Below are 19,551 nucleotides of genomic sequence, written 5' to 3'. Positions count from 1 at the left end.
CCGAGCGCCCCTCGGCCTCTCCTCCTTCTTCCGCGCGGTGCCGAGAGCATCTGTCGCGGCTCAGGCAGGCGGGGGCGGGAGGTCCCGTTGCGGCCCCGGGCTCGGCGCGGGACTGTGGGGCAGGACTGGGTGCCGGGGACCAGCGGGCTGGCTGAGGAGAAGTGCCTGGGCCGCGCTCGCTGTTCACGGGCCAGAGAGCAGAACGCTCGGGTGCACCTGGCTAACGGAGGGGCACTCGTTCTGATCTGAAAAGCGTTGGTTTTCTTTGAAGAGAAGAGCTTCAGCACGCTGTCCCGTGAGTCGCGGGCTGGTTGTGACTGATACCCTCCAGAAAAGTTAAACCGTGGTGTCTGCGGTAGGAACTCCTTAAATGAGGTTTTTAGAAGCAACATAGTGCTCCTTGCAGCTGCTCGGATTTCCGTTAATTACTTTAGCAGTGCAAATTTAAACAGATGTTTTTGGTTGGACTGCTGTTCCTGCAGTGCTTTCAGAGAGAGTAACTCTCTCCAAAAGGTATCCCATTATAAACCACAGAAATGAATTTCAGTCTTTAGCTTGGTACAAAAGGTTATGTCATGAGCCCTCTCCCTGTTGTTTTTTTTTTGTTTGTTTGTTTGTCTGGATTGGGGTTTTTTTGTTTGTTTTTTTAAACGTGAAGCATGAAGAGATTTTAATTAATTCAGTTTGTTTCTAGAATTGCAGGAAGCTTAAATACTGAAACCAGGACACAAATACCATTAGAAACTTTTAGCTATGAATGTGGTTTTAAATCACTGGGCATTAACTGATACTAATTTGTATTATTTCTCTAGTGGCCTGACTGAGTTGTAGTTAGTAGATGTAATTATAAGGAAGACTGCCCTCTTAAGTCGTGTTGTTCTCCTGTTAGTAAGAATTCTGTTCTTTTAGTCTTTTCTGGTTTTGGTGTCCTCATTCAGATTTGTTTTCCTCTAATTAAATGTGTGAGATATTTTAAGTGAAATCATTCAGTAACTTCTTTCAGTGAATTAAAAGTTCACCAATTATTCACTGGGTGTGGTTTTTTTGAGGTGCATATTCGAGCGTGAGTTGGCTGCTTGTAACTACTGGAGATAGTCCTCACTGTCCAGGACTCTTTTTAGTATATCTTACTGCCAGCAGTAAGTTTGCAGTATAATATTTTAAAATATTGGCACCATCTTCAGTGGAACTAATTTCAACACTGACTTTTATCAGTACCAGCAGCTCAGAGGTATAAGTTGTGGTGCTAAATTCTACTTTTTTCCCCAACAAAAAATCTAAATAAAACTGTTAATATTGTATATGAAGACAAGGTATAGTCTTAGTAATTTTTGTAGACCTATTATTTGTAAAAATACCCAGGTTTCTGTTGTTTATTTCTAACCAGGAATCTAATAATTAAGACTGTGGACCTCGTCACTGAGAGAAATAGATAATACTCTTCCAGGAATTCCAAATAATTTTCTTCTGTACAAAAGATATTTTTTTTTCCCATCCATTCCATTCAGAGGGTACTACATAGCATTCACCATCTGTTTTAGAATCTGGACTAGAGAAACAGTGAGCTTTATATTTCAGTCTCATTATGCAAGATACAGAGAACAAAGAGCATGTCTATACTCAAGGTTCAGAACCACCTAAGGTGACTTTGCCTGAGCCAGCCCCAGTCCAGCAGTTGTAAAGTTGTTGACAAACCAGAGTCCACTATATCCCCACTGAGATGGTTAAGGGGCTGGAGCACTTCTCCTTGTAGGAGAAGGGCCTGAGGGAACTGTGTTTGTTCAGCTTGGAGAAGAGAACGTGGCACAAGAATGTGTTTACTGGCTTCCATTGCCTGAACTAGAGAGAAAATGGTGCCAGATTCCTCTTGGTGCTGTGCAGCAGGAGGAGTAGAGGAAATGCTCTCAAGTTGGGGTGGGTGTGGGGGTGTGTGTGTGTGTGTAATTCTGACTAGGCAAAAGTATGACATTCTTCACAGAGAGATGATTAAGCAAGGGAAAAGGTTGCCCAGAGAGGCAGTGGCTCTGGATACCTTCAGATCTCACCTGGACAACGCTCTGTGGAATCTGACCTAACTTTTTGTAGTTAGCATTGCTTTGAGAAGGAGAGTGGATCATCAGAGGCCCTTTTCAGCCTTTTTTTTTTTTTAAATGCAATTGTATCAAAGAGTGATTGTGTCCAAACCAATCCAAACTCTGTCTAAATGAGACTGCATCCATAGTCTTATTGGCTTGGTAAGCAGTAGTTTTATGATGCAGAGTGGAAACGCTATTAGGAGATGTATTCATGCTAGTATTACAGAAGACGGGTAGCTGTTATGCAGTCTGTCATAAGAATCTTTTTGTAGTTGCATATGCTAGACTACAGAGAAATACATGGCTTCATATTTTCCCAGTAGAGTTACAACTGCTCCAATTACCAGACAAAAAGCAGGCTTGTCATGTAAATCTTTCTGTATTAGTTATAATACTGCTTTTCCCTCATTTATGCTGAATTAAGTTCATCATCTGTGTCGCTGCAGGCTATGAGACTAGTATAGGCTTTAGAATTTTGAAGTGTGAAAAATCTTGCACATGGACCATGCCTAACCAGAAGATAAACTGGCAAAAGCATTAAATCACAGAATGGTCAGGGTTGGAAGGGACCTTCAGAGATCATCTAGTCCAACCTGCCTGCCAAAGCAGGTTCACCCAGAGCAGGTTGCACAGGAACGCATCTGGGTGGGTTTTGAATATCTCTAGAGAAAGACACTCCACAGCCTCTCTGGGCAGCCTGTTCCAGTGCTCTGCTGCCCTCAAAGTAAAGAAGTTTTTTCCTCATGTTGAGATGGAATTTCCTGTGTTCCAGTTTGTGTCTGTTGCCTCTTGTCCTGTTGCTGGGCACCACTGACAAGAGTCTGGCCCCATCCTCTTGACACCCGCTCTATAGATATTTGTAAGCATTGATGAGATCCCCTCTCAGTCTTCACTTCTCCAGGCTAAACAGACCCAGGTCTCACAGCCTTTCCTCATGAGAAATGCTCTAGCCCCCTGATCCATCTTCATAGCCCTCTGCTGGACTCTGCAGCGGTTCCTTGTATTCCTTGAACTGGGGAGCCCAGAAGTGGACACAGTACTCCGGATGCAGCCTCACCAGGACAGAGTAGAGGGGGAGAATAACCTCCCTCAGCCTGCTGGCCGCATTCTTTTTATTGCACCCCAGTATAGCATTGGCCTTCTTGGCTACCAGGGCACACTGCTGTCTCATGGTCAACTTGTTGTCCACCAGGACTCCCAGGTCCCTCTCTGCAGAGCTGCTTTCCAGCAGGTCAACCCCTAACGTGTACCGGGGTATGGGGTTATTCCTCCCTAGGTGCAGGACCCTACACTTGCCCTTGTTGAACTTCATTAGGTTCCTCTCTGCCCAACTCTCCAGCCTGTCCAGGTCTCGCTGAGTGACAGCACAGTCTTCTGGTGTGTCAGCCACTCCTCCCAGTTTTTTGTCATCAGCAAACTTGCTGAGGGGACACTCTGTCCCCTCATCCAGGTCATTGATGCATATGTTGAATAAAACTGACCCCTGGGGCACACTGCTAGTTACAGGCGTTCAACTGGACTCTGTGCTGCTGATCACAACCCTCTGAGCTCTGCCATTCAGCCAGTTCTCAGTCCACCTCACTGTCCACTCATCTAACCCACACTTCCTAAGTTTACCTATGAGGGTGTCATGGGAGACTGATAAATAATAAATAAATAAATAAATGAGGGACTGACGGAGATACGTAGTTATTGTGGCAAAGTCTTTAGTCAGCTTTTCTGTGATTGCCAAAAAGCTAGATTAAAAATATCAAAATTGGCTTGCTTGGTGTTTAGAGTACTTTAATTCACCAGGTATCTTGATCTCTGTTCAAAGGGAAGCTTCGTTTGGGGAGAGAAAGGGGTAGGATGGATCTTTTGTTCAGTAAAAGAGTAATGCTGTTGATTGTGAAACAAGATAATTAAAACATTTTGCTGTATGAGTCCCTCTTGCAGCTAGTGGTAGTCAAGGAGTTTCTCCCCATCACGTTCAGGGGAGAGGTCCCTAGAGCTGGAACAAGTTTGCTCCCCTTTCACAAATTGGACCACAGATTAGTTTATGAAGAGATTGCTAAGAGTTGATAATCTGTGTCCTATAGGTATTTTATCATTGTCAGATTCCAATATTTTGAAGGAGGTTTTCTTTGGAGCCTGATTTGATTTTTGGCTCTCCTGAGAATTGCCAGAGGTTATCCTTCACTGCAAAATTCATGTAAATAGTTAAACGCCCAAAACTTGTGAGTTCTACACCGCAGGAACTGTATTGCAAATGATAGCCAACCCAACTTTTTAAAGGGCAGCTCAGGTATGTCTCGGCAAACATTCTGTGCTTCGTATCTTTTCTGCCTTACAGCCTTTGCATAAGACACAAAGCAGAAAGAGGATGGCTGTAGCGTAGACACGCAGTATTACTGCATGGAAAGAGGCAGTGTGGGCAGTGATGTGGGTATTGGTGGTGGTGTGAAACAGGGGAGAAATAGAATAATAGCCAAAGGCAGTTGTGTTGCAGACAATTTTAAATAACTTTACAACTTAATTGTCTTGTTTGTTTACAGGCAGGTGCTGTACCTTGCTGAAATGTGCTAGGCAGAGTCCTGGGCACGGTCAGAGGGTGCTGCTGGACAGACAGCTTTGATGTCTGATGCTGAGGGATCAGCATTGTAGAAAAGCAGAAAATACTGGACCCTCTTAAATGAAAGTTTATGGCTTAGATAAAAGGACCGTTTTGTGTTTTTAAAAAATGTTGACTGAAGAATGGGAATAAAAGAATTAATTGTTTATTTTTATTATTTCATGATATCTCATAATGCTTTAAAGTACATGTTGGCAAAAAGGTACCATAAATGCTTCCCAGCCTAAAATTATTTTTTCAGAGCTGTGATTTTTCAAAGGCATTTGAGAAAGTTGAATTCTACATGGAAACACTCTAGAAAGAAAAGGGAAAGTGGTATGAAATTGTATGTGCAAAAATTACATGAGATAAAAACAGAATTATAGCTAGATTACAAGTTTAAGTATTCCTGGAAGTGTAACATCGGTAGTAATTTAAATGTCTAGTTATGATTTTACTTTTTTTTTTTTTCCAAGCCCAGTCCAAGTGGCAAAGGGAAATTGGCAAAGAGAAGAGTGAATTTACTACCACAGTTGTCTCAGGTAGTTTTGTTGGCTTTTTTTGTAAGCTTTCATTTTCAAATATGTGTCACAGCAGGGTTATGTAAAGACCACAGTTCTCATTCAAATATATACTGAGGTCTATATTCTTTCTGTCTGTATTATGTATGTATATTATATATGTATGTGGAGCATTGTTTATATTTCGACATTTGGAAAACATTGGAAGTGGAGTATTTGAACAAGATTGAAAATATTTAAATAAGGTATAAAACTAGAGAGTTTACAAATATTTACATATAAGTTTAACATGCTTATCTCTAACAGTCTGGATATTTAGAATTTGAGGGCAACATATTAGTAGTAGTTTATTGTCTGATTTTTATGCTGCCTTATTCCAGCTGTAGGCTACAGTTTCTTTGATTTACTATATTTAAGAAGCCTTGAAGTGTGTGTTAGTAGCACCTACAATAAGTGTCAAACTGAAATACAAAATACTTATTCCAGGCAAGATCTAAACCACTATGGCAGCAGACTTGTCCTTCATTCCATCTGAGCAAAGAAGAGAAAGATGATGAGTCAGATGAGTTTACTGTAAAAAATGAGTATTCACCTGGTAAGGTTAACATTTTTAGTACTACTAAAGAAAACCTCTCAGAAACTTAAACACATGTGTAATACATTTGAACTTTTTTTTTTAAAACTCAATTTCAAAATATATTTTCTGCAAGGAGAATATTTGAAGGTGAGATGCAAGAGGCACAAGATACAGGGTTCTAGAGATAACGAAGCAGGTGCTGGACCATCAACTTCTACATTGCAGAGCAGCAGTCATCTGAAAAAAAAGGATGAAAGTTTCAGAAGTGCTCTTGTTAACATTATATTGTGAGTTTCCTTATCTTTGAATAATACGTTTTTCCTTTTTGATAGATGAATCAAATTTTAAAATGAAATTATTTTAAAATTTTGATGATTTCAGATTGGAAGTACATATATGAGCATGAACTATATTACCAATTATAAAAGCTGAATTTAAGCAGGTAAAATACAGACTTGGTCACATGTGTCAGTGTTCTTTTTGAATCAGAATATCTTGTTCTCATTGTAAAGTTTTGGCAGTTACCTTTTTTTGTTTTGTTTGTTCACAACTGACATGTAGGATAGCTACTATTAATTACGCCAGTAAAATGTATCTGAAGCCAGTGACCCATACTCTCTGTGTTTTTTTTGTCTCAGACAGCAGGATCTTCCTGAAGAACAGCTTCCATCCCTTGGTGGAACCCAGCCTCCAAGAGCAGTTTCTTCTACTCCAATAGAGAAAGATATTTTGGTAGCTAAAGACTGTTTTTAGAGCATTAAATGAAATACAGTGCCAGTCATTTATTGTAAATATTGAAAAGATGATTGACACAATGAGAGATGACTGACAGTGACGTATTCTTCCACTATTAGTTTCACACAAAATATTATTTATAGCATTACTGTTGAGAATGGAACATTAGGAATGTATGGATGATTCAAAGAATTGAAGAATGGAATAGTAACTGGAAGATAACCAATGTCAGGAAGTAATAAATAAATCTTTTCTACACTTGTTGAAGGTGAGAATAACTGTCAAGGGAGGATGCACAGTGTTATCTGAGCGATAGAATCCCTAAGGCAATTCTCTTTGGATTATCCTCCTCTAAGGGCTAGGATGTTCTTCATCCTCATTCTGGTTTAAGATACCGTGTGTGATGCAATTGTATACACAATTTTGTGATTGATGTATATTTAAAACAGATTCATAAAAAGCTCATTTGGGGATAAATGGATTGAAATAGATTCATGTGTTACTTCCTGATGTTGGTGGTAATCTTCCAGTTGATAATTCCATTCTGCATTTCTTTGAATTTCGGATGATATGTTTCTTCATCTATGTTTCCTTTAACGCTCTGAGGTATTACGTTAATCAGATCTCACATGCCTCTTTAAATGCTGGCATACAAGCAGACGTACTTATTTGTGGTAATAGATTCATATTCTGAAGTAATGTGTTAGCCGTACATTGCATATCCACACAAAATTCTGCAGAATGCATGGCTTTATTTTTGGATACATGACCCAGCCCCAGAGCTAATGGATAATAATGGCAGCACTGGAATGATGAGTTAGATGAATATATATTTAAAATTTATTTAAGGAAGAGATTGGTACTGGGACAGTGCAAAGGAGAATTCTCCGGAGTTGTAGAATTGTAAAAGCAAAACGAAAACAAAAGTGAGGTTGCTGTAAGTTATGTCCATTCTTCAATGAAATTTTTGTTATTTAGCTCTTCTCAGAGAAATGGAATGAGGCTTATGCCACGATACCCTGTTTTTCTATCTCAACGGCTTTTTATTGTTATTCTACCAACTAGTGTTTGGCAGGCTGATGAAGGTATTTATGTCAGATTTAGTGATGTATATGTAATTTACAACATAAATCAGTACTTAGTACTAATTACATTTGTTTTTACTAAATGAGCCTATATCTCTAGCTAAACATGTAGCAGCAATGTCTTTCTAGTGCTGGACTTTACTGATGCATCTTATTCTTTTATCCTGCAGAAATACTACTATTACATTCGCCATGGAATTGATACAGCAAATGTGGCCCCAATGGATGAATCATGGCTAGACCACATCTTAGCTTTAATTCCACAACATCTGAAAGTACTTCATGAAAGTATACATTCACTGACTGATGAAATGAAAGAAGACTATCTTTTGAGTGTAAAAAAAGCTATAGGTAGATTTCTAGTTTACTTGCATTTTCTCCTAAGTTCCTAATATTCACAATCATTTATTGTTGAGGGTTGTTCACTGCTGAGAGCTACAATTGTGGAAGAGTTATATAAAAGTGCTCTCCTGGATGTTGGAGGCACATTTTAATAAAAAGAATACTCAGGTTTTCTTATCCTTGTAGTGATCAAAGCTAATATTATACAGTATTTTTGATTGTTCAACACTTTTTTTAAAAAAAAATATTTTAGAAACCCCTAGTTAATAGTATAGCTTTCTGCTAAATCCCTTTTCATGTATATCTCGATAAAACTGTTCATCTCAATGAGTTGTGTATTTGGGCATTTTGGTTGACATTGAGGTACTGGAGCATGTCCAAAGAGCAATGAAGCTGGTGAAGGGTCTAGAGAACAAGTCTTATGAGAAGCAACTGAAGGAACTAGGGTTGTTTAGCCTGGAGAAAAGGAGGCTGAGGGCATATGTTATCACTCTCTACAACTACCTGAAAGGAGGTTGTAGTGAGGTGGGTGTCAGTCTTTTCTCCCAAGTAAGAAATGATAGGCCAAGAGGAAATGGCCTCAAGTTGCCCCGGGGGAGGTTTAGATTGGATATTAGGAAAAAATTATTCATGAAAGGGTTGTCAAGCATTGGAACAGGCTGCCCAGGGAAGTGGTTGAATCACCATCCCTGGAGGGATTTAAAGGACTTAGGACGAGAGGGAATGGGTTCAAATTATGTCAAATGAGGTTTAGATTGGGTATTAGGAAAAATTTTTTCACTGAAAGGGTTATTAAACATTGGAATAGGCTGCCCAGGGAGGGGGTGGATTTGCCATCCCTGGAGGCGTTTAAAAAAAGGGTAGACTTGGTACTTGAGGACATGGTTTAGAAGAGTTTTTTTCAGGGTAGGTTAATGGTTGGACTTGATAATCTTAAAGGTCCCTTCCAACCTCAGCAATTCTGTGATTCTATGACTTGTAGACATGGTGCTTAGGGACATGGTTTAGTGGTGGACTTGCTTGGCATTGTTATGTTAATGGTTGGACTCTATGATCTTAAGTGTCTTTTGCAACCTAAATGATGCTATGATCCTTTGCTAAGCTTATTTTGGCTTTTCTTTCTTTTTTTTTTTATACTTTTTTCAGTTGACTTTGTTTTAAGAGACAGCAGGGAAAAAGATGAAGACAACAAGAAAGATTTTCTTCTACCTCATCGTGCAGAGTAAGAAAAAATATTTATTCAAAACCACTGACTAGAAAACAGTCAGGTAGAATAGCATGTATAAGGAGCAGTCTTAATAGTGGTAGTCAGTGATAACTGTAAATAAGACTTCATTATTAGTTATGAAAATTCAAGTAATGATTATACAGCATCTTTGGAAAAAAAATGGAAAATACATGTCTACCTTGAAAGTTTGTTTGTAATTAGTTGTTTAGCAGTGCTTAACTGGTAAGAAGTCTCATAATTAATCCCACAGCATTTGAAAATGCTTATGTATAAACTGCATTGTAATCAATGGAACAATATCATGTTCTGCACAGATTTCACTGAAGCTCTGTCTTATTTATGGATTGTGACAGCTTGGCTCAATACAGACAGGTTTAAGAATGTAATAAATACAGACTGTTTTGTTCCTCAGAACAATTCAGCAATATGTAGTATAAACAGTGGTAGATGACTAGCTTTTCTAGCTGGGTTTTTCAGTATGTAGCATCCTCTGTACTGGAGTGGATAGATGTGGCCTTCATTTAGAGAAATGGACTATCTCCATTCAATTCACACTTGCCTTAAAAAGTCTGCCATCTACTGAGAGCGAGTATAGTGCTACTCGAAGGATCATACATCTGTCCAGTGTGGATCAGCCAACTTAGTATCCACTTTTCCAGAACATACTCTAATTCTCCTGAGATGTGAAAGTGAAGAGCTACCTCTTTCATAGTTATAGCCAAAACCTGGTGAAATAAATTTACTTTGTAGAGGAATGGTGTCTCACAAATACTGCAGAAACTGAACATTTCCACTGATATCAACCAGGCTCTGTTTTGGGGGTAGCATTACTGAGTGATTTTAAAAACAAAAAAGGTTTTGTTATAAATAGTTTCTGGCCTGTGGTTTGAGGTAGATAATTTTAAATATCAAGTGGTAGGCATTAGAATATAATAGAAGGGGTGACTTGACAGATGTTTCTTAAGCAATTTGCATCTTAAAAAGAGAAGTAATATGCGATGAATTTATTGTTGTAATTGTGTTCCCTGGGTAAGAGGCCATGCTACATCTAATTCTTCTTAGATCTTCCATACCTCCTAGGAACTGTGTAGGACATAACAGTAGTTTATATATAAGCTTATGTCGCATGCTTACATGCAAATCCAAAAGTGGAAGATTCTCCTAGTAGAGTAATCATTGGTAAAGCAGTTTTATTCCATTAACAGTATTTGAAATATGAAACATTTTTCTAAAGAAATGTATAAGATAGATGTGGAAAAAGTGTGGAATACAGATTCACTGAGAAATGGATAAAAGTTTTATTTTAAATCAGAATTATTTTTTTTTGGTAGGAGTTCATTATGAAAATGGGAACAAAAATATTACAAATATATGACAAATTTGTCAGGAGTGTTTTTGCTTTTCCTGTGTGTTGTGGCTTAACCCCAGCCAGCAGCTGGGACCACGCAGCCACTCTTTCACTCCCCCCAGTTTGGATGGGGAAGAGAATTGGAAGAGTAAAAGTGAGAAAACTTCAGCAATATCTCTCTTACATTCCTTTTTTTTAATACAGTGGTCAGTATTTGAAGATATTTTGATACCAGAATAATGAGCAGAAAGCTAAGCTAGATTTATCACCTGAATTCTGTGCTTTCTGAGATGCAAACAATTATCTTAAAGTAAATGTATAAATACTTTGTTTCTTAGCAAAGCTATGTTCATCCTACTATTTCTTGTTGGTTTTGTGGTTTGTTGGGTTTTTTTTTTGTTTGGTTGGTTTTTGTTTTTCTTTATAGAATAGAAGTAGTGCCAAAACCTTGGAACAAGTCTTTTTTGTCAGCATCCAGTTACCTGAAAGAAAATTTGCATGCAATAAATCCTTCAATGCTTGCTGTTCTGAAGTTATGGGAGACCTCGTTTAAGTAAGTGTTTTCTGTATCTCTTAGGTCAGCTGCTTGATGATTTCAGAATCTATATAGGGAAATAACAGGTGGTGACATCTTAAGATTTTCAAGTTGCCCTATTGAATATGGGACTGCTACAATATATACATCTGAACACTGATCATGGATATGATGGCTTTGTTCAAAGCCATTATCCCAAATATATTTGTCTGTTTTCCTTCTGACTTTATGCTTTGAAGAGTTTCTCCCAGCTTTGCCTCTATAGAGGTCAAGCTTTCTTATCTGTACTTCCCAAAAATCCCATGGAATGCTTTGCCATCTCCATTTCCTTTGGTATCTAGGCACTTTTAAGCAAGAAGCTACACATGCAAGTTGAATAGTTTAGTTGGTTTGTACTTGATTTTCTTTAAGACATGAGTGAAATGCCATCTGGACCTGGCAATTTGTAATTTTCTGTTTTGGTTTGTTCTTTTCTACAGCCTGTTCCACTGACACTTGAATTTGAGACAACATGTTCCTTGTATAGAAAGGCTCCAGAATGGAGCTGCTAGGATCCTATCTTGTCTAAGGCCTTTTTTTTTTTTTTTTAAATTTTCTCTTTGTTATCTTACAGACTCTGGCAAGCTTCTTGCTTCTGACGTGTTTGAAAAATAATTTAATTTTGGATATGAGTTCCATTTTTTAAAATAGTCTTTCTTGCTTTTAGTGTAGTCCCCTAATCTCTATGTAAATTGGACACTTCTTTTTTTGGTCTTTCAAAATAGTATGACTCCCCAGAAGAGAAAGGTTGCTATCTTGCCTAGCAGGGCACTTGTGTTTTTTCCTCTTATCTGATTAGCATGGGAAAAAGGCATTAGATGAGCTGCTATTTTCTGCTTCCCAGAGTAGACCAAACTGCTTACTTATTTCTTGACTGGTGATACAAAAGGCAATGAACTGACCTGTCCAGGTCAAGTGCTGTAAGAAGTTGCAGGGAGAGGTGTTTTTTTTTATTTTTCAATTTTTGTTGTATCTGCAAAGTAGGAGACAAAATTCAAAGTCTTTAAAAATATAAAAACTGAAGATTATTTTGAAGCTAGATTTAGATGTTTGTTTATTTATTTCTAGATTATTTTATAATATTTGCAAAAATCCATCCAGTCCTAGAAAGGAATTCTATCTAACGCATTTAGAATTTTTAATGTTTGATCCTATATCTAATGAGTAATATATACACAAACTCTGATTCTGAAAATAGTTATTAATATGCTCAAATGTAGTACTTACTACTTCAGTTTAAGACCATGTATACAGACAGTACTGCAGTATTTATATTTGTTTGTTCTGAAACAACAGAAGCTAATTTCTGAAAATAACATTATTTTGAAGTGTTTAAAATACGTTAAAAAAACATTTATGTTTGAAATGTGAAATATGAAAAAAGTTTTATGGAAACAAATGAATAAAAACCAAGATACAGTGATACAGATACATGCTCCTAAAATATTCATGTTATATTCTTTTTCAGAAATTTACGCCTTCTTGATACAGAAATATTTCACAATAAAGAAGAAGCTGAGGAACTCTCATTTTTCCAAAATAAAGTCGTAAAAGAAATTGGAAAATCCAAAGTGATTTTATCTAAGAAGTATGAACCAGTGTATCCATATTTTTTAAGTTACAGGGAAATCTTTAACTTTTTCTTCAGCTGTTTCTGAAACTCTGAAGTTTCTGGAGAGAGAAGGAACTACCCATTTCAATAACACATACTAAAGAAAGAGATGCAGTGTTGTGAAATGCTTTGAGGCCTATGAACGAAAACTGCTGTGTAAATATTGAGCGTGTTATCATGATTTGTGCAGTTTTCTTATTCTGCATTTTGGTGTGACATATTTTGCTCACTTCTTAGAGGGACATTAACAATATATGTGTTTTGATCTGTTATGACAAAAGCTTTTATTTTGTGGTGTCATTTGTGCTGGATAAATGAGAAAATACAATGTTGCTACTGTCAATTTATGACATTTTAGAATATAAACTGTGATATAAATTTTATTACATAATAAGACTTGCCTCACCCCTACTTCACACAAAGGAAGTGTCTTATTTATTGGCGTATTACCATAGTATCGCCTCAGTAACAGTATCTCTGTAGAACATCTATTGATGATTTTGGAATTTCAGTTTTTATATTCTCTGTTTTGAAGCTGTTTCTGAGAGCAGAGTTATCTGAAAAATGTATTAATGAGATCCATTGACTTTAGAGATTATGATCACGATTTTCAAAAGTAAAATATTTAGATATCATAGAATCACAGAATTGCTGAGGTTGGAAGGGACCTTTAAGATGATCAAGTCCAACCATTAATCTACCCTGACAAAACCACTTCTAAACCGTGTCCTCAAGTACAACGTCTACCCTTTTTTTAAACACCTCCAGGGATGGCAAATCCACCACCTCCCTGGGCAGCCTGTTCCAGGTTTTAATAACCCTTTCAGTGAAAATTTTTTTCCTAATGTTTGTATATTCAGTCCGAGATATTTTAAAAGAAGAAAGACAGTTTTCTTGGCAGTGCACTCAGTATGCTGCAGTTAAGTTTTCAAAGAAAGCATCAAAATTGCTACGTCTTTTTTATGTATTTGCGGCCGAACTGTATTGTTTGTATGCATCTGGTCTTTCTTTAACCAATAATGCTTGATTCCTGCAGTTATGTGTTACTGCATTTTTATTATTTTAGGTTTTAATTTAATAATACAACTGTCGAGACTACTATAGTCTCAAATCCTTGTTTTTTCATTCTGTTAACCTTAAAGGTTTTATTTCTGTACTTGTCTATGATTCTGTTATGTATTGCCTTTACCATTTTTTGATGTATTTCTTCCTGACCCTGAAGATACCTTTCTGCTCTTTCTGCTGCACATTTCTGTGCTTTCTGCTTTCCTATTTCCCAGCAATGCCAGAGCTAATTTCAATTTGGTTAAGGGCAACTGGGCAGAATTCCCTTTGGATTACTTTCATGTCTTAACATCTACTGAGGTTACAAGGATGCATAACAAACCGTAAAACCTCTGGGACTTAAGTTTTCTGCCTGTGAAGCCTTTCTGGCCTGAGAAATAGGAGACCAGAGCAAGATAGCATATCTGTTTATCATAATATCTTATATTTTAAACACAGTTCCATAGTAATAGATAACATTTTCAGAGACATGATTCCTTAGAATTTAAAGACAACACTACCATATAACCTACTTAAGTTAAACTATATTTTCCTAAGTATACTGCAGCACCTTTTGACTGTGTGTAATATAAGCATTTATAGCAATTGACTTAAAACCAGAGGTTTATTAATGCTAATCACTTGAAAAATAGAGAAATATTGTGTTCTTTTCAGGTGGTTTCCAGAAGTGCAGAAAATCTTTTACCAAGGTAATAAACGAAAACAAGTACCCAGCAACGCCAGCATCACTAAATTGGAGTCTTTCTTCAGTTGTGCTGCCACTTTAATGACTCATCAACTGCAACATTTACTTTTACATTCAATTCGAGACTTTACGGATTTAATTGTTCAGCCTGCAGTAAGTAGTCTTTGACACACCTGCTACCAGCATTGTTTGTTTATGTACATACAATTTGTTTCCTGCTTATTTTGCTTCTTTTGAAAAAAATAGGGGAAAAAAAAGTATGAAGTCAGGTGGCAGGTGCTTTCTGAAAAAGAAGGAATAGTATTTTAGGAATGCAGTCTTAGCTTTTCTCTGGCATTAGTAGGTGTCTGCTACATGCTTTGGCAGAATAGTTCTTTGGGAAAAGAATGTAAGAAAGGAGTTTCTCTTTTGCACTCACGTAACGTCTATTGTAGAGGTAAATATTTCTTGTTGATATTTGATGTCTTGGAGTGCAACTGGATCTTTGTTCAGCTTTTTGTTAATACAGCCTTGCCATCAGATATCCACAGAAGTCTGGCTCCAGGTAATATTGATGAAAAGACATGCAGAGAATGTAAGGAAGTAAGGAATTGTGTTGTGGAAGCAGAGTATATATTTTTCATTCCTACTTGCCTGTAATTGCTTTGCATACTTCTGAGTTAAGTGACCTTTGATGTCTACAGTACTATTTTCTGTTATTATTAGTGATAGGTACGTATTTTCTAATTTTATCCTTCCTAATGGTGGTCCTGTGCTACCTGGTAGTGATAAAATGCTTCGTTATGTTTCCTAATTAAATTTTAGTGCAGTTAGAATATGTTAGCAGATGTGGGAAAGTTAAGACGTGTCTGATCCAGATTAAAGATATGATGAAAAATCAAATTATGCCACCAAGGACAAAAGCATATACCAGTTTTCATACTGGAATACATGGGAATCCATACTGCAAATATAACCCTCATAGTATTCAGATTAGTTTTTATGGCTCAGATTCTTGTTTAGCAAATAAAACTGGATGTAACACTTTTTTCTTTTTCTTAAGGGTTAGTAGACTCATAGTGGCTGCTCCAGATGATGAATACATGTACTGCTGTACACACAGTAATTCATGTATTGCTACACTTGTGAGGGCTACTACTGTAAAGCTACTCTGCCTCAGCCTATGCAAACAACTTTATAAAAGTTGTTGCCTGGTGTATAGAGGATGCATCTTGTGCCTGTATTTCATCTTAATGAACATCAGTTTATGTGAATTTTATCAGAGACACACTTCCTACTTCCACAAGTATTGTTGCTAGGATTATGGCATGTCATTTGCAATTAAAGTCCTGACAATTGAAAATGCATATGCTGGAGTACTTCTTGATGATCCTTTGACTTTTCATGCATGAGTTAGGCTAACTACTATTTTACTTTCCTTTTTTGTGTGTGTGTTAGAAATCAGTCCAGGCCTACAAACACCCAGGTTTTATTCTGAGGCTAATCCTTGAGAATGATGGTATTAAATTTGAACCTGATTTTAATGACTACAAGGATATATTATTGAATGTTTATACTGTTATGATTCAAGCTGTCAGTGATATACCAAGAGTTGAGACCAAATTATTTTCGGAGTGGGTAAGAAATTATAATCCTCATGGTTTTTGTTTTATCATATTGTTGCTACATTTAGTTCCTAGGTATTTTAATGAATAGTCCTATTGTCAGAACTCACGTCATAATATCATAATACTCTTTCAGGATATATGGAAAACTTTGAAACAATTAAATTGTATTAGTAAACAGCCTGATCACTGTTCTCTAAGCAAATAAAAAGTCAAGAATAGACTAGTTTCCTCTATGAGTTATTTTATGCAATGGCTACTACAAATATACTACAAACAAAATTGATACATTTAAATTTTAAACACATTTCTGCAATACCCTGGAAAACACCATCTATTTTGATACTGGAAAGGGTATTGTCTTTTTTAATATTGAATCTTTTGAGTAGACTATCCTTTAAAAAAAATCTAAGCCATAATTTTTAAGCGGTTTATATTTTAGTTGTTTTATGCATTCAATCAGATTAAAATGTTAGGTCAAACAGGAAACAGTCCAGGTTCAGTAAAAAACATTTTGTGAAGTAATAAAATTTTAAAAGTATCTACTTGCTTTTGAATAGCATGTTACTTTCAGTGTAACAGTCTTAATTTTTAATATAGAGAGAGTGGAAATAATGCCCTGTGGTGCCTCTTGATCATTTTCCAGAGAGCTGTGGAAGGTGAACAATTCTTTTTTCCTGAAGGAATATCATTTGGACATTCTGTTGCCCTTTCTGTTTACCACCAACTTGAATTTTAAATAAAGATACCAGCCCTCGACTTTTTTGTTAATATGCTTGGACACGTGACCAAGCAGAAACCTGAGTAGTTTGCTCTGCTTTATAAAAGCACTACTCAATATCCTGTGAAAAGACAAATTAAAAGAAGCACCTTAAGCATGTCTAAATGCACAAGACCAAGGCTTTAGATCTTCTGGGGAGTTGCAGGAAAGTGCTTTCCATATTTCTAATGTTCTAGATTCATCAGTTGATAGCAAAATTGAAGTTGTGGCTGTGGTTCAGGAAAAAGAAAATCCATGTAGATTAAATATAAAATTGTTGATAGGATTGTTTTGGGTGGATGAGTATGTGGACTTCTGAGTTTCTGAATGAAGCAGCTCTGATTTCTTACCTGTTGGAGGCAAACATCCATAAGCTAGGATTCAAAAAAATTTGGGAGTAGAGTGTAAATAGGTGTATATACAAAATTAGGTTTCTAATCAGACTTTAATTAGACAGATTTTAAAGTAACATTAGGTTGATTTTTCTATCCTGTTTATCTTCCATGACATAATTGAGCTACAGACATAACTGTCATTTGAAAATGTGTTTTTTGTGTGGTGGTTTTTTTTTTTTCAAAGCCAAAAAGTGAGTCCTCATCAACTGTCTTGAAGCCTGTTATCCTAGATGAGATCTTGGATGAACATAGGAAAAGGATCAGAGAAGAAATTATCAAAGAAAGTGCTGCACCTGTGGAACATCTCAAGCTGTATGATAAGTACAGCTTCCTCATAAACAAACAAGCTCAAGAAGATATTGATCAATTCCTGACAGAGGAACATACCTTTGAAGAAATGAAAATAGAAATTATAAAGTACCAAAAGCTTGCTAAGGAAATAAAATGCACTTCTAGGAAGGTAAATTATAATAATATTCCTGAAGAGATGTAAATATAATTTTAGTGTTGATTTTGTACTAAGAATGTTGTAAGTCAGAGGTGATGATAATTAGCTGTGAGATCATTAAAGTGAAATAAAATTATTTTTTTCAGAAAAAGAGTTTTTCAAGGTTAGCATTTCTGGGGTGTATTTGCCATACTTAAATGAGACTTAGTTATTTTTGCTAGAAATTGTATTGGGACTTCCGAAGGCATTCAGAGTATGCTCTTCTTACATGTGAAGGTGTGAGAGAACGTGGGTCCAGCCATCTCCAAATTGCTTCCAAGAATCCAAGGCAGAGAGAGGATCCTTAACATGAACCCCCTTTTTTTTTTTTTTTTTTTTTTGTCCCTATAAGGGTATTCTGCGGTGAGAATCCTTTGTCTGTCCATTCTGAAAAAGAACTCAGAAGGCTAAATTGATTTTCCTTAATTTTTTTTTCTGCTACTATTCACTGCAAACCTAAGTTCTGGAGAAACTAGTACTTAAAGGCCTGTCATGAGATCTTTTGCATGTGAAAGTCAAGCTCGCTTGCCCGCTAGTCAAAGAAAGCATTGGATTCGGAGACTCGCTGGGAGACATAGTCCCTTTTTAATCATAAGGAATGTCACGTGTCTCTAACAGTAAAGCAAGATTACCACATTTTAGATGCATTTCAAACTCTCTAATTTTACCAGACAACTTTCATTGCTACAGAGTGGATGCCCTTCCTTTTTCAGGAAGTAGATTCTTTGTCAAGGTAAAAAGTGATAGAAGTAAGATTTATACAAAGTTCAATATGCATATAAAAAAGAACAGTTATTCGCAACTGTAACTTTTTCTTTTCCATCTTCACTAGAGAGTTTTAAAAGCATTTTATGATTTAACTAAATTCCTAGGTGACATTCCTAGCATTCTGCTTAAGACAGTGGGAAAAAATAGGTAAAAGCTATTCAGTGTTCTGACAACTGTTAAATTTGTATTGCAGTATCTTCGTCTAGGAATGTTTGAATTGCATTGTGATGAATTAATAAGCGCTTTGGTAAAGAGAGCAGATAATATTTGTGAAAAAGTTATTTCCAAAATGTTCAAAGATCATCAAGACATAAATGTGAGGTAACTCTAAAACTGAAAATGTGTATTGAAATGTACTTAATTTTGCTTCCACTGTGAATTTTTTTAATCCTTAAAAGATATGTTGGTCTCATTTTTGCTGTTATAAATGTATGTGATTTGTCCAATGATGATAAAGACAAAACATGCATGCCAAACTCGTTATTTTATGTATTTTTCAGACTATGTGATGAGTTTGAGAGAATATCAGAAAAAGCCCTTACTACACCGTCTAATACACAGGAACTAATGGAACTTAAGGTACTCTCCTTTTTTATGAGTCCAAGCAAGAAGTAGCTACCAATACTATTGCTCTGCTCTTAAGCAGTAGTATATGCAAGTTGCCCCCTTTACAGGTATGATTCTGGCCTTGTCACTGGTGCTGTATTACAAAATAGAAAAGGACAGGTCTTTGACCGTGAGGCTAAACATCATAGCCTGGCTCTCATACACATACAGCTCAACTCTTTTCCCCACCAAAACATCGCGGGTGCAACCAGACTGTCTGTTTGGAACAGTCTTTTGTCTCTTCTGTCACTTGCCCTGTACAGTAGCGTTATTGGCGAGAATGCCGGTTGGCATGGACCAAAACCCTGTGCGGCAGATGTCTCGAAAGGGGTGTGTGTGGCCTGGGGAGTGCACAAGGTGATTCATTGAAGTATGTGAAGGAAACAGTGTTTATTTTTATCTAAAGAAAGTGAGAAATAAATTAAGCTTTACCAATATTTAATATACATTTTGACCCTGGTGTCCTCACTCAATCTGCATGTCAGAGGGTCCTG

At 36.8% G+C, this 19,551-nt stretch overlaps 1 protein-coding gene across 1 annotated transcript in view; it reads left to right on the top strand.

The window, feature by feature from the left end:
• DNAH7 (dynein, axonemal, heavy chain 7) overlaps positions 1–19,551 on the top strand; it is a 112,670-nt gene that overhangs the window by 718 nt on the left and 92,401 nt on the right. Inside the window, exons 2-14 of the mRNA XM_009890225.1 lie at positions 5,142–5,207; positions 5,673–5,781; positions 5,897–6,050; positions 6,402–6,495; positions 7,754–7,934; positions 9,072–9,147; positions 10,929–11,054; positions 12,544–12,663; positions 14,407–14,590; positions 15,875–16,054; positions 17,381–17,656; positions 18,645–18,772; positions 18,952–19,030. Of these exons, the coding sequence (XP_009888527.1) occupies positions 5,142–5,207; positions 5,673–5,781; positions 5,897–6,050; positions 6,402–6,495; positions 7,754–7,934; positions 9,072–9,147; positions 10,929–11,054; positions 12,544–12,663; positions 14,407–14,590; positions 15,875–16,054; positions 17,381–17,656; positions 18,645–18,772; positions 18,952–19,030 (1,773 nt within the window). The remainder of the gene's footprint in view (positions 1–5,141; positions 5,208–5,672; positions 5,782–5,896; positions 6,051–6,401; positions 6,496–7,753; positions 7,935–9,071; positions 9,148–10,928; positions 11,055–12,543; positions 12,664–14,406; positions 14,591–15,874; positions 16,055–17,380; positions 17,657–18,644; positions 18,773–18,951; positions 19,031–19,551) is intronic.

The sequence above is a fragment of the Charadrius vociferus genome, unplaced genomic scaffold, assembly GCF_000708025.1.
Source record: "Charadrius vociferus isolate BGI_N301 unplaced genomic scaffold, ASM70802v2 scaffold147, whole genome shotgun sequence".
Lineage (NCBI taxonomy): Eukaryota > Metazoa > Chordata > Aves > Charadriiformes > Charadriidae > Charadrius > Charadrius vociferus.
The sequence above is the reverse complement of the archived record's forward strand: the minus strand, read 5'-3'. Positions and strand labels throughout refer to the sequence as shown.